At 44.6% G+C, this 14,931-nt stretch overlaps 3 protein-coding genes across 3 annotated transcripts in view; 2 read left to right on the top strand and 1 right to left on the bottom strand.

The window, feature by feature from the left end:
- Positions 1-3,776, top strand: part of ELP1 (elongator acetyltransferase complex subunit 1) — a 55,667-nt gene extending 51,891 nt beyond the window's left edge. Inside the window, exon 37 of the mRNA XM_058523727.1 lies at positions 3,128-3,776. Coding sequence (XP_058379710.1) covers positions 3,128-3,195 — 68 coding nt within the window. The 3' untranslated portion in view covers positions 3,196-3,776. The remainder of the gene's footprint in view (positions 1-3,127) is intronic.
- Positions 3,777-8,315: 4,539 nt separating this feature from the next.
- ACTL7A (actin like 7A) lies at positions 8,316-9,662 on the bottom strand. The gene has a single exon (XM_058523731.1). It carries the CDS (start codon positions 9,660-9,662, stop codon positions 8,316-8,318), a length of 1,347 nt encoding a protein of 448 aa, XP_058379714.1.
- A 1,770-nt stretch (positions 9,663-11,432) lies between these two features.
- Positions 11,433-14,715, top strand: ACTL7B (actin like 7B). Its single transcript, XM_058524731.1, has one exon. It carries the CDS (start codon positions 13,322-13,324, stop codon positions 14,573-14,575), a length of 1,254 nt encoding a protein of 417 aa, XP_058380714.1. The 5' UTR covers positions 11,433-13,321; the 3' UTR covers positions 14,576-14,715.
- Positions 14,716-14,931: the final 216 nt, after the last annotated feature.

The raw sequence follows: 14,931 nt of genomic DNA, 5'->3' as shown, positions 1-14,931 counted from the left end.
TACGTGTTGAGAAGGTCAGCAGTATAAGGAGAGATTGGGTATTGACTACAATTTGCCCTCAATTCTAAGACTTTATTTTTAGTAAAATCAGTGTAATGTTTCTAGTGTTGGGAACTTGGGGGGCAGGGAATCCAATATGACATTAAACGTATAATTTTTTAAAAAATTATCTTGACATACACTTATCAATACAGTAGCATACACTCGTCCATACAGACACATGACAGTTGAAGTTTGAGTCTAGACAATCTAATTTACATTAACAGATGTAAAGAGTAAAGATTCTTCTTTTTTTTTAAAGCCTTTTTTTTTTTTTGAAGATTTTATTTATTTATTTATTTTTCCCCCAAAGCCCCAGCAGATTGTTGTATGTCATAGCTGCACATCCTTCTAGTTGCTGCATGTGGGACGCGGCCTCAGCATGGCCGGAGAAGTGGTGCGTTGGTGCGCGCCCGGGATCCGAACCCGGGCCGCCAGCAGCGGAGCACGCGCACTTAACTGCTAAGCCACGGGGCCGGCCCTTAAAGATTCTTCTGAATCATTATTTTTGGCTATTGGGAGTTATGCATTGCATCTTGGGGGACATTTTCATAATCCTTGCTTAAGAGCTGGATGTTTTAAATCATCTTTAGGATTGACAGTATAATATGAAAGCAAATCCAAAGAATGTTAGCCTTTTCTCAGTATTTCCTATTTAATTATACCTAAAATGTTTTGTTTGTTTGTCGGCAGGAGATGATTCTCAGTTAGATTACATATGCCTCCAAGTTAAAAGCCTTAAAGGATTTCTTTTCAAAGTTGGCTAGAAACTTTTGACAGATCAATTTGGTCCTGAGTATTTACCCTTCAGGTGGATCAGTCAAGCTACCAACCTCACAGCTTTGAAAAGATAGTGATATGTTCTAAAATAATTGGCAGTTTTTCCTACTGTTATTTGCATTTTCTAGCATGTGACAGGCAGTGTTCTGAAATTTTTTCGTTTAAATGCTATACTATTTTGATGACATTTGAAGTAGCCTTCCATCCCAGCTAAGCTCATATATCCGGACAGTAACTACTATATCCCTAGCTTCCCTCTTCCTAGAGACTGCCAAGATGCTTTTGATATCAGTCCCAAAATGTACAGTTATTTCTGAGATGTTAAAAATTCATCTTAGACCTGAGGTAGTTTGATAATTGTTTAGTTTGTACTATGTCCAATTCAGTTGTGATTTTGCCCCGTTTTGCTTGTTGCTGGCGTGGTGCTGACCTTTAGGTCAAGTCCAGTCACACCTTTCCCTGGGGTATTCTAGATGCCTTTATCAAAGAGCACTTTCATTTTCTAGCTGAGCCTTAAAGACTTTAATATTTTGAGGCTCATTACCTGAGTATGTACCATCAATGTCTTTGTGATTACAAGATTGTGTAGAAAAGAGACATTCTCCTAATCCAAAAGTGGGCAGATGAACTACTCACAAAATTAGCGCCACTCAAATATCCCTCAGCTACCCCTCCCCAGCTGATAGTAGTAGTTAAGTACATTCACACATCCCCACGGTGGGATCAGTGACTTAATGGGGCCATTTTCTCTGATCGTTTCATGTTTACGATGCAATGCGATATCATGCAGATTGAGTGCAAGTCTTGCAGAAATGTAGGATTTCATAAAATAGGTTAAAGAGTTATCAGAGAAGTGTTGAATCATAGCCGAGTTAGACTTATTACAATTGATAACAAAATAAATGCTTCAAATGAGAACGATTTGACTATCAAAGGATTAGAGAAGTCCTTAGAAAAATTGATAAAGCCCTCAAAGTATTTTTATAAAAATGACAGTTTTTGTGCTGTGAAATTCAACCATAGAGATGTGAAGGATATTGTGTCCTGCTGCCATACGGTTTGTCGGGATACTTACTTTCCTGACAAAAAGACAATACTTGCTATTTATTCTTAGTTAAGTCTAGGAATCAAATATCATTGTAGTTATGCCTAATTTTTTAAAATAAGATAGAATACTTTATTTTCATAACTTTTCTTTTTTCAAAAACTATAAAGTCTCATTCAAAGTTTAATGAGTATTTAACATGAAATTATGGGCCTCGTTGACAATGAATTAAGTAGCCTTTTCCGGTATCAGTATTCTTAAATAATCAAAACCTCCTGTGGTCTTTTTGTCTATATAGTTTTTGTTTGGGGGAGTAGAGAGCAATAATTGTACGTGAAATTATAAAACTGATAAGATTAGTCGAGAAAATCTGAATTGTACAGAAAAATATGTCAAAGAAACTTAAAATTTGATAATTTCTAGTCATATAATGTGTGTGCATGCATGTATTTATGTATGAAAATCATGTTTTTAAAAACTTTTATCTTGAGCACTTTTCTCACATTGTTAAATATTCTTGAAAATAATTTTTAATGTCTGTATGGCTCATATGTATAGGTGTATTGGAAGTTTATCATGAATAATGCTGAGAAAGAACATCCTTATATATACATATTTTCTCCTGTCTCTGCTTCCTGTATATGATTCCTTTTTAGATAAGAGATTCCACAAATCTAACTGAAAGAGGGAGGGCCTGGGAGTTTTAGCTGAGAGTGACAGAATTTTCCCCCAACCGTCCCCTGCTCCATCACTTTTTTTTTTAAGTGGAGACATTTTTATTGATCATTGTGTTTATAGAATTTTTTATCATAAAGTATTTTCTGGCTATTAACTTTACTTAATACATGACACATTTTTTTTACTCTTAAAATTAAGGTAAATTTTATATACACTGAAATGCACAGATCTTGGGTGTACAGTTTCATGAGATTTAATAAATGTATATGACCTTGTAACCACCACCACCACCACCAGCTCCCATTTGAAATATAGAACATTCTTCCACTTTGAATCACTCAGTGGGCATTTTTTCTTCTACCCTTCCACATGCCTGAAGTTGAGATGCAATCCATCTTCTTGGGGCAGGGCCTCCGGTCTATGTTTGCTCTGACTGGAGGTTGCAACGGTAACAGAAACATTAACTCAGGTTCTGATGGTCCTCTTGTAGCTGCGAAGCCCAGTCCCCTAGTGTTAGCTTAGTTACCGCCTCAGCTCCCACTAACGAGAGGCTGTCTGTCACAGTTTCCCTTTCCTTTCTTTTAGATGCTGAGCTTTTTATACCACCAAAGATCAACAAAAAAACTCAGTGGAAACTGAGTCTTCTAGAGTGACTCTGACTCCAGTTAGAGGGCTCCAGCAGAGAAGACTGTTTTCCTTTTATTCCTTACTCCGCAAGGCCTGGCTGTTGAGAACTGGGGAGAGTAAGACGATGATCTACCTTAGCATTGTGGAGAGCTGCTCTGTATAGCAGACCTCAGCAGACAACAAGCAATTCTATTTTGCAGATAATTTTAATCATTAGCAAAACTTTCAAGCTTTAACCAATATAATATCATTTTGTAAGAATTACTGCTCTTTTATTTAGGGCTGTTTGAGAGCATATTTCTGGTATTTATGACAATCAGGAGATTGGGTTTCATTCCCACTACAGGTCTGATTTATGTTGGGATCTTAGACAAGTCACATCATTGATTTGTGCCTCAGTTAACTGGGAATAATGTTTCATGGTTTCTACCTCAAAAGTGTGAAGAAAAGTAAAATAATGTTTCTGAATTGTTTTATGTTCCTGGAAGAGAGCATTATATATAAACAACATGGCTGTTAGTGCTACCAACATTAGGTCAAATTTAATCACTTAAATGGCTTCTTCACATTGAACTAAAGCAGAATAAAAAGCTTTCCTATGCTGACAGGTATTTTGTAATATTGTACCAGGTCATGTGCCTCCAGTTATAACTGAGTTGAGCCTCCTATCACTACAATGTCCATAGGGACTATTTTTACTTCCTGTGAAATTTCTGCTAGAGAATTAGCATCATTAGAGCTGGAACAGATCAGAGTTTCTGAAACAGTATCATGTGCATTTGGCATGGTGAGCAGTGTGCATGCTCTGGCATGCACAGTTGTAAGTTATTCTTTTTTCTCCAAGTATTGCTTCTTTTAACTAAAATGTTTTGTCAGCATCTAGGCCATTTTGTTTATTTTTCTTCATGGTGCTTAACTGACCTCTGTCTTTCATTTATTTTCTTTGGCAGAAATGAGAATGTTTTCTCTTTTTGGTAAGTCTAGAAAAAGCTCAGTTCATTTTGACAGCAGTTTCGTGGCTGATTTTTGGGTAAGGTTTCTTCCATGCATTTAATACCAGAATCAGACCTTCATTACTGTATATAAACTAACAGGAAATGCTGCTTTTAATCATTGGAGTATAGATATACCCAGAATTGTAATTTAAGAAGACTTTCCCTAACATAGCAAAATGTTAACTATAGAATCTAGGTATGTTCACTGTATAATTCAACTTTTCTGTATGTCTGAAAATTTTCACAAAATAACAGGAAAAAGAAGAAGAAGAAGATATATCCCACTTTGGAGAAATCTGCTTTTTGATTCATACCCATAATGGATTTGCTGTAATTAAGTGCCCAACATTGAAAAGCTAAAAGTGCTTTGTGCTACTCTGTGGCATAAGTCAATGAACATGGTAACTTATGTGACATCTTAATACATTATAGTGCTCTTGCTGTGGATAATAGTAAAGGGACTGATGCTGATGGATTGGAAATAGAAGTAAATGTGTCTGTTGATGATAGTGTGTCTTTTCATGGATGTTCAGTTTCCTTAAAATAATGTATTGAAGCAACAAGAAAGAATTTGTGTGAATACAAATTACTGTCGTTACTATCGCTCTCATCTGAGCAAGAGGGAATTTTGTTGATTTGGAGAAGAAGCAAGCATGAGAAAACCCTCCAAATTGAAGGCAAAGTCAAGGAAAAGGAGAAGTTTCTGGGAGTGATGAATGCTTAATTTGGGGAAAAGATTCTGTCAAGTTCTAGAAAAGAGTATATAACTCTTCCCCAAAATCTGAACTCTGTCCCAAAGCAAATTCATGCTCTAGTAAGCTAAAAGCCTCAGTTATTTTGTTGGTTCCATTGAGTTAGCTTTGCTCAGATACTCCGGACATCAAGAGGGAACTTGCAAAGGACTGTCTCCTGCAATCAAAGTATATTTTAAATTTACCCTTTTTATAAAGCTGAGGCAGGAGCTAATGTTTTTATTATGTCTTTATGAGTATAGCTTGGTAATTTCTTAGCACTGCCGCATATTTTAAAATAAATTTATTTTCCATATATATCTCCATATATACACATACATATTTGTGTGTGTACACACATATGCACACATTTGAGAGATTTTTTTTTACAGCCATAATGGAAGAGGATGTTTTTAAAAAGAAATAAAACTGACAATTCTTAGTAATTTAAAGTGATTGCAAATTTAGGAAGCAAAATTAGTTTTTTTCCTCCTGTGCTGGCCCGTAAACCTCTGTGCCTCCCTGGAAGCACCACCCGGACAAGCCCTTGAAGTGTTTGGTTGTCCTTCCTTGTCTGTCGTATTTCTTAGTAACTGGGGTGGGTGAGGATGAAAATATCAAAAGCTAGAGAACCATAAATATCCAAGATGCTGTAGACAAGCCAAACCTAATATGGTGACATTTGGTGACACTGAAGGCCTGCTCTTGGTTCCTGTGTTTTCTGTGCTCCCTAAGCCCTTGCATGTGCCTCATGCCCACAGTAGTCTGTTCCACCGTTACTCGTGCTGGCTCTGAAGTCCCAGGAACGTTAAGATCAACAGATGTCCTCCTTGTATACAGGAAAGAACAGGCTATGGGTCCACCCATCTTAATGTCCTTGGAGAAAGTCACTTAATCTCAGTGAATCTTGCTTTCCTCCAACCTTGTGTGCCCATTGGGCTAAAGCTGGGTTTCTCAACTATTGACATTTTGGGTCATATCACTCTTTGTTGTAGGGGGCTGTCCTGTGCACTGTAGGATGTTGAGCAACGTCTCTGGCCTCTACCCACCAGATGCCAGTACTAGATGCCCCCCACTCCTGTTATAACAACCAAAAATATCTTGAGACATTGTCAAATGTTCCCTGGGGGTCAAAATTACCCCCACTTGAGAACCACTGGGCTAAGATGGCTTCCAAATACTCACTAAAACTATTCATCTTTTTTGTGTGTTTGTGAGAAGGATTCTCATTTTCTACAAGGGTGATTGTATAAGGATCAAGTGAGAGAATTCATAAAAGTGCTACAAAAAAGACTGGGCAGTTGTTTAGCCTATATTTGTATTTTTCATTTTAAAATGCAGTATAACATTTAGGCTTAGGATGGCCTGGGGATTCCCATCCTCCAGAACCACCCCCCATGCCTCCCCTTCATCAAGACCCTCATCTTTTGGGGGGTTTTTGACTTGGGGTTCATAGAGCCTTGAGGGATCTGAAGATAGTATATTTTTCTATGATTGGTTTCCTCTGTAATTCTGTAAATTTTATTTTATGCATTTAAAAATATTCTGAGGGGGAGTCTATAAGCTTTACCACTCTGCGAAAGAGGTTTAAAGGTTAAGAATTAACCAAACTTCAACCTTCGCTATCAGTGAATGTTCATGGAGTGTTGACAGTAGAGTGGTTTGTGCAGAAACTCAGGTGAACAAGACAGTCCTCTCTCTCGAGTCAGTGTATCCAGCTGCTAGCTGATTTCCTGATACTCCAAGGTAAAGTTGAGTGATCCTTGCTGAACTGGAGGAACTCCAGATGCCCTTTGTGGCTGTCTTTGCTTCCCTACTCCAGCTTGCTGGTGCCGGCCAGCTGTGCTTACTCACCAGGCCTGGATCCAGGGTCAGGCATTTAGGTCTTTCAGGGCTATCTAGGCAAACCTGAAGACTATGAGGGTGTCTCTGTAGGGCCTCTCCCTGGGGATGGTAGAGATGCCATAGCTCTCCTGTGAGTGCTTGAACATGTGCCTTTGAGGGTACATGTGGCTCAAGACCACAGTGAGACTTGTGGGCTCCTATAAAATGACAGAAGTCTACAAGATAAAACTAGCTAGCTCTTAGGATCACCTCCTGGAGGCCAGACACTGGTATTCAGGTGTTTGTTTAGCTCTGGTTTTTACATCAGCTGTGTGAGGTAGGCATTTGAATTCAATTTTATAGGTAAGCAGACTCAGGTCACACTGCTAGGTGGTAAACTAAGGTTTCAAACCAAAGAATCCAAAGCCCATATTCTTTCCATTATTTTATGCTGCCTACTGGTGTCATTCAAATGCTGAGCTTTAGAGACAGGGCAGAGAATATATTAGGGATTGTTCTAAGAAATCTGTGCTGTAATTACAAACTGCCCCCGCAGGAGTACCACAGAACATGCTGGGCCCTGGAAGGGCTTCCCTGGCCATGAGGGTCTGTATGTTCCTTCAGGCTCCTCACTTGGGTTAGAATGACCAGCATGGGGCAGCCTCCTACAGACCTACACCATTAGCCCCAGAACTGGCAGCCTCTATCCTGAACCTGTACTCCAACCATCTACGCTTCAGGTTGATGGAGAATGCAGTCTGGTGGGAGATGAGCAGCTGCTTCTCGAAGTGTCTGGAGAATGATTGTGGCTTGCATCCTCATGACCTCAGTGCTGATAACCCAAGATAAACCTGACCCCAATTTTTAAAAAGGCCAAATCTCTATAGCACTTGTTCGCTGAAGAGTTGCCCCTGTAAGACATATACACACACCTTCTCGTAATGTACCAGGTTTCAGCAGCCAGTCACCATGCTGGCCTGATAAGAACTGGTACCGAGACATAAGTGACTGTTGGAACTAAAAGAAAGTACAGTTAAAGCAGGGGTCAGACATCTTGGTCAGCTCTTTCCAAGCCTTCAGAGTTGCTGATGAAGTACGAAAATACTCTGCTAGTTTGTGGGAGATTGAACCATTACTGCATACTTCCTATTGGTGAGTATCAAAAGGGACCCTCTTACATGCCCCAACAGCCTTTACTCTATAATCGGTCTTCACCACACTCCCCCCACCTGAGCAGATTTTAACAATACAGTAACTCCTAAAATGGGGAATACACAAAATTAAGGGACAGAATAATTTTAGAGCTAGTTTCTCCCAAGAAGGTTTAAGCAATCAAATGTAATGCGTGTCTTTTTCATCTATCATCCACACTCCCTCTGCCTCGCCTTTTGTTTTGGCAAATGTATCTTAAGGCAGATGCTGCATGTATGAAGTTCTCGTTAAGTCAGGAAATAGAGAAACACGGTGTGGAGGGGAACATGAGATTGTTTAATACTACAGGAGTGAACATGCTGGCTCAGCTCCCTGTGTGTGGGATGGGTGCTCACCCGGCAAAGCTGGTGCATGGCAACCACAGCGACCATGCTTCATCGGAGTTCAGAAGCACCTTCTGTAGAGGAAGAAAGGCCCATGTTCCTCGTACTCAGAGCGGTGGACCCACAGTGGTTGGAAGCCCTGAAGTGATGCCAGGATGGAGCCGCCCGTCCACACTGCAGTGTCTCTTTCAGGCAACACGTTTACCTGGGGGGTGTCATTTGGACACATGCTGCTCAGCTCCTTCTGCAGACGGTTAGGGAAACCTCTGAGCATAGTGCTCCCCCCACAGAGCAGGATGTTCCCCATGAGATCCCGTTTGAGGGCAATGTCACACTTGTTAAGGCAGGACACTGTCTGGGTGTGGAGGCCCAGCTGCATGGACTTGATCAGAGAAGGCTTGAAGAACATCTCTGAGCAGAGGAACCTTTCCTGGCACAGGCATATCTCCTGCCCATCTGGCAGAGTGTACTGGATCGTATGCTCGGTAGCTGGGACTTTCTTCTCTTCTATGGGGTCCAGGGCCACAAAGCAGCATTTCTTCTTGATGTCCTCCACAATGTCCATCTGATCCTCGGTGAAGCCTTTCCCCGAATTGTTCATCAGGCCCATCAAGTAGGCTGTGAGGTCAGAGCCCGCATAGTCTAGCCGTCCAGTGATGCTGGGCAAAGGATAACCCTCATAGATGGGGACTACATAGGACACACCGTGGCCAACCTCCACAACCAGGCCGGACGTCCTTCCATAGGAGTACATGGACAGGCGGGACTGGTAGGCGATGTGCATCGCAGGAGTGCTGAAGGTTTCAAACAGCATTTCAGCATACTTCTCTCTGTTGGTGTGCGGGCTCAGGGGTGGGTCTGAAACCAAGACTGCGTGATGCTCTGGGGCGATCTTCATCTCTTGATGGAAGAGATATTCCCAGATATCCTGTACTGAATCCCAGTCCACGATGATGCCATGTCGCAGAGGATTAATTAGCTTGAGACGAACCTCTGGATTGATGAGCTCCTGTCCCACGTATGTCTCCTTGCGATTGTCCCCAGTTTTGGCAGTCTCCATGTAGGGCTTGCCCACTGTTGATGAGATATTGTGGGTGGGCTTCGGCAGCCCAGCAAAGCCACATTTACAGTAGCCAGTGCCAAGGTCCACGACCACTGCTTTGGTCACCACTAGCTTGGGCTTCTCCTTGACCGCTGTTGATTTAGTTGGTTGTTCTGGCTCCGAATGGCAGCGGCGGACCCACACTGCTCGCTTTGCTGGACCATCTTTTAAGGAGGCAGTCTGGAGGACTTGTGTCTGCAGGGAGGTCTGTTCACCCACTCTCTTGGCGGGCCCGTCCCCTGTGATTCCTGCCTGTGGAGCCCAGACACTGTCGAGAGCCATCATGCTCTCAGAAACTTCCTCCATCCCACCGGCTTCAAGGCCTAAAAGGCTTAAATCAGAGGGCAACTTGAGAATTTCCCCAATGATGACATCACTGATTATGACATAATTCAGTGACCCGGGGCTTTCTAGATACTGGGAACCTTTGTCCTGTGTTAGGGTAGATTTGGGGTAGCGTTTTTGAGGTGACTTAACTTTTTCTGAATTTTGTAATAAACCTGATTTATCTAATCTGTTAATATTTATTGAGTGCTTGCTATGAGCAAGGCAGCTGGGAATACAAGGCAGCAGTGAAAAAAAATGACAAAAATCTGGCCTTGTAGGGTTTACATTCTAGTCAGTGGGGGTTGTGGAGAGAGAGAGAATAACCGAAATATATGTTAGAAGATGTTAAGGGCAAAGAAAAACAAGGCAGGGAAGGGGTGTGGGGAGGGTGGCCGTGTTGATGTGCCTGGGTAGGGCTCCCTGAGGTGGTGACATCTGAGTGAAGACCTGACGGAGGTGAGGGAGAGAGCCACATGTCTATTGGGAGCAGCAGGTGCAGACGACTGGAGGCGGACGTGTGACTGATGCGTTAGAGCAGGGGTCAGCAAACTATGGTCTGTGGCCTGTTTTTGTAAATAATTTTATTGGAATACAGCCACGCTCATTCGTTTACGTTGGCTGCTTTTGTTCTACAACCACAGAATTGAGTCATCGCAATAAAGACTGTATGGCCGGCAAAGCTGAAAATAAATATTGACTATCTGGCTCTTCACAGAAAAAGTTTGCCAAACCCCGAGTTACAGGATCCCAAGAAGATGAATGTGGCTGGAGTGGAGAGAGCAATGGAGATGGGAGAAGTAAGGGGATGGGGAGGGTGAGCCACTCACGTCAGGCCTCATCGCCATTGCTAGGACTTTGTCTGACTCTGCGTGAGGTCAGAAAGCACTTGAGAATTTGGAGCAGAGAGTTGACACCATCTGATTTAGATTTAGCAGGACCAGTTGCTGCTATGGTGACTGTGCCAAGCACTTCTCACTTGTTCCTTAGGACAACCTACAGAAGAATTATTTTTGGACACATTGCACACATACTCTTCCTTCATCCAGGTTATTGGGTTGGTAACAAAATTAGACCAGAGTCCCACTGATGAGAACATTGAGGCTCTTAGGTGCATAGCTCACCCAAGGATATTCAGCCACCAGAGGCCAAGTTCTCCTGACTATGACTTCTTCGGGGTGTGGTATGGACACAACTTGATGAGGCCCGACGTGTCTCTGAGGCTGCTTGGCCACCATCTCACGTGCCATCTCTGAAGGTGGGCACATTGGTGTTGACACCTGCCACTCGCAAGGCACTCAGGATCCGATCTTGTGTTATGTAGCCCTGTGTTCTTCATAAAAAGCAGTTACTACAGTGGTGGGCTTTCTCCTTTAAGGAGGTTACTGGGGTTGCTCTTGGCTCCTTGTGGCGTGTGAGAGAAGAAAAGGACAGTGATGTCCAGTCTCATAAGCCTTGTGACTATCTGATGGCAGCAGCCAAGCTGTCATCTCAAAAACAAAATCTCAGGGGCTGGCCCAGTGGCGTAGTGATTAAGTTCACATGCTCTGCTTGGGGTTTGTGGATTCGGATCCCTGGTGCAAACCTACATACCACTCATCAAGCCATGCTGTGGTGGCGTCCCATATAGAAAATAGAGGAAGATTGGCACAGATGTTAGCTCAGGGCCAGTCTTCCTCACACACACACACACACAACAACAACAAAACACAAAATCTCAGCTTCTTGGTTCAATGGGTAAGGGATGAGATGGCATTGGATTTTGAAAGAATAAGAAATTACTTTTCTCTCTGGCTGGCTGCCTGAAAAAGTTTACTTGCCTCTGCTATTCAGGGGTTTGCATGGCAAACTTGGATTGTTTGACTTTATTCAAAAGAACTTATGTGATAACCAGAGATATATTTAATTTAGAGTCATCTATGTTCCTTCTTCTTAACCCCCCTCTTGAATTCTGAGAAATCTGCAGTTGCTTAGTATATTTTCACTGCCCTAACATCTTAAAATCCTTCTTTTCTTTCCTATCCATGTCACCTAATTTCTCAACTACTTCTACTCTTAATTCTCCAGAAACCTTCCTCAGCCCCAGTTGTTTCTCTTCTCCCTTTTCTCCTGTTTCTTTACCACCAAAACCCTAATCTGTCATTCCTCTTTTTGAGGGGGGTGCAGTTTGGGATGGAGGTCCTTATGAGTACCTGATGAATTTGTCTGTTCTGATGACAGTCCATCTTTCTTTGCTTGGGAAGAGGTAAAGGATTCATCTTTCCCTCTCCCTCATTCCCCACATCTAATCTAATCATCTAATATAAATGCAGTGCTTGAGGCTAGAGAGGTCAACAGGAGCCAAGGAGAGAGGGCTTCGAATGCTAGAGTAAGAGCTTGGATTGAATTGAGGACAGTTGGAGAACCAACCAATTACATTAGAGTCTGCCTTCTAAACTGCTCTAGAACCTGGTCCTTGCTCTTTTCCACACTATCACAGCCCTCAAGTCTTACAAGAATTTCTTCAATGGCCTCCTTTCAGGTCTCAGATTCTAGTCTTGCACCTCTACATTATCGCCAAATGCAAATTATTCTAGAAGGCAAACCTGAGCACACTGCTTAAAAATTGGTTCCCCAGCTGTCCTCAACCCATGCTCTTGCCCCTAGCATTTGAGGCCCTCCCTAATTGGCTCCCTGAGCTCTCCCGCCCCATCTGCTTTTCCAAACACCCTAACTACTACAGAAGTTCCCCACCATGCCCCCTCTGAGCCTTTGCTCAGGCTGTGTTCTCTGCTTGGGATGCCTTTCCCTCCTCTTAGCTACTCAACACATACCCACATCTCTTTCAATACTCAACTTAAGCTTCACCTCCTTTCTAGAGAACCTTCTGACTCCCTCCGTCGAAAAAGCACTCCTTCCTTTATGCATCTCCATTTTTCAAATGGACTTCCACCTGCAGACTCCTTTGCATCCATTCTATCTTCCCACCTAGACTGGCACTGCTTATGGCCGGGGATTCTATCATCTGTTTCTGGCAGGCTGCACTGGGCTGGACTCACTAGAAACCCCAGTAAGTGTTGAATAAAGGGATGAAAGTACTGTCGGGGCCCTCATGCTCTTTAAGGAGACCTGGTGCATTGAAGTTGGATGAACTTGGGTTAAAGTACAAACACTGCAAGAGCTGTTTGCTGGTGGGCAAGTCATCTGAGTTCTGAGCCTTGATTTCCTGTTCTGCCTACCTCTCAGGATTCTGTGAAATAACATATATGAGGTGCCTGGCTTACTGTAGAGACTCAAATATTTATCACCCTCTTGGCCAAGAAGCAGAGGAGCAAAAGGTGTTCAGGCAGTGAACAGGGGATTAGGATCAGGGGTCTAAGGGGCAGGAGGAGAAACTTCTGAGACCCCAGTGTGCTTGAATGTCTCAAACTGTGCTGGCCACCTGCTCTGTCCTGGAGCAAAGTCCAGTTAGGTGATGGGGTGGGGGTGACAGATGAAGGGCCTGCCAAGGCCAAGCCCTCCCCTGTCCGTGAGAATGGACCAGCCCCCAGTGACATCACAATCCTGGGGGGGTTGTCAAGGCGCTGCTGGAGGTGGACCCTCTTGTTTCTCCCCCTGGAGCTCTAGGATGTGGATGTGAGAAAGGTGAGCAAGGCAGGCAGATGGCAACGGGAAACAGCTCTAACCCCATGCCCATGGGCACGGCTCAGGGTGACCCTGGAGAGGAGGGAACACTGCCAGGTGCTGATGCTGGTGTCGAGGACACAGGTTCAGCCACTCAGCTGAAGATGAAGCCCAAGAAGGTGCGCAAGATCAAGGCACTCATCTTTGACCTGGGCTCCCAGTACTGTAAGTGTGGCTATGCAGGAGAGCCGAGGCCCACCTACTTCATCTCCTCCACTGTGGGCAAGCGCTACTCCGAGGTCGCTGATGCTGGCGACACCCGCAAGGAGACCTACGTGGGTCACGAGCTGCTCAACATGGAGGCGCCTCTGAAGCTGGTTAACCCACTAAAATATGGTGTCGTGATGGACTGGGACTGCGTCCAGAATATCTGGGAGTACGTCTTCCACACAGCCATGAAGATCCTCCCTGAGGAGCATGCTGTGCTGGTCTCTGACCCCCCGCTCAGCCCCAGCAGCAACAGGGAGAAGTATGCGGAGCTCCTCTTTGAAACCTTTGGCGTCCCTGCCATGCACGTGACGTCCCAGTCGCTGCTGTCCATCTATTCCTATGGCAAGACCTCAGGGCTGGTGGTGGAGAGCGGGCATGGCGTCTCGCATGTGGTGCCCATCTCAGAGGGCAACGTGCTGCCAGGCCTGACGAGCCGCGCTGACTATGCCGGGAGCGACCTCACCAACTACCTGCTGCAGCTGCTCAACGAGGCCGGCCACAAGTTCACGGACGACCACCTGCACATCATTGAGCACATCAAGAAGGAGTGCTGCTACTCGGCGCTCATGCCCGAGGAGGAGCTCCGCCTGGGTCTGGAGGAGCTGCATGTGGTCTACGAGCTCCCCGACGGCAAGCTCATCACCATCGGCCACGAGCGCTTCCAGTGCGCCGAGATGCTCTTCAAACCCACGTTGGTGGGCAGCAACCAGCCCGGCCTTCCTGCACTCACGGCTGCCTGCCTGGACCGCTGCCAGGAGGCGGGCTTCAGGGAGGAAATGGCGGCCAACGTGCTGCTGTGTGGTGGCTGCACCATGCTGGACGGCTTCCCCGAGCGCTTCCAGAGGGAGCTGAGCCTCCTCTGCCCTGGGGACAGCCCTGCAGTGGCTGCCGCTCCCGAGAGGAAGACCTCCGTGTGGACCGGCGGCTCCATTCTGGCCTCCCTGCAGGCCTTCCAGCAGCTCTGGGTCAGCAAGGAGGAGTTTCAGGAGCGGGGCAGCGCAGCCATCTACAGCAAGTGCTGAGCGGCGGGCCCCGATAGGCAAGGCCTTGGGGGCAGGCGGCCACATGCCACTCTATACACATTTACAGAATTTCGCATAAAACTTTAACATGCAATGGCTCTTGTCTAGTCTGAATTTCTTGCTCTAATCTGATAGAAAGTGGTGGGGAGTTGGGCTTAGAAGTGTCAGCACCTTTTGCTCTACTGGGTCAGGAGCAACAGGTGGGAGTAGGGGGTGGGGGTACTCACTGACTTCTTCCCCTCTGCCGCTCTCATGAGGGTGACATGATCTCAGAGCCCAGAGTGAGGCTTCCTATTCCATTAGCTCCTCAGGGTTCAAAACCCAATTCAACAGACAGTCACATTGCTTGCTCACCC

This window comes from Diceros bicornis, chromosome 28, assembly GCF_020826845.1.
Source record: "Diceros bicornis minor isolate mBicDic1 chromosome 28, mDicBic1.mat.cur, whole genome shotgun sequence".
In the NCBI taxonomy this organism is placed as follows: Eukaryota; Metazoa; Chordata; class Mammalia; order Perissodactyla; family Rhinocerotidae; genus Diceros; species Diceros bicornis.
The sequence above is the reverse complement of the archived record's forward strand: the minus strand, read 5'-3'. Positions and strand labels throughout refer to the sequence as shown.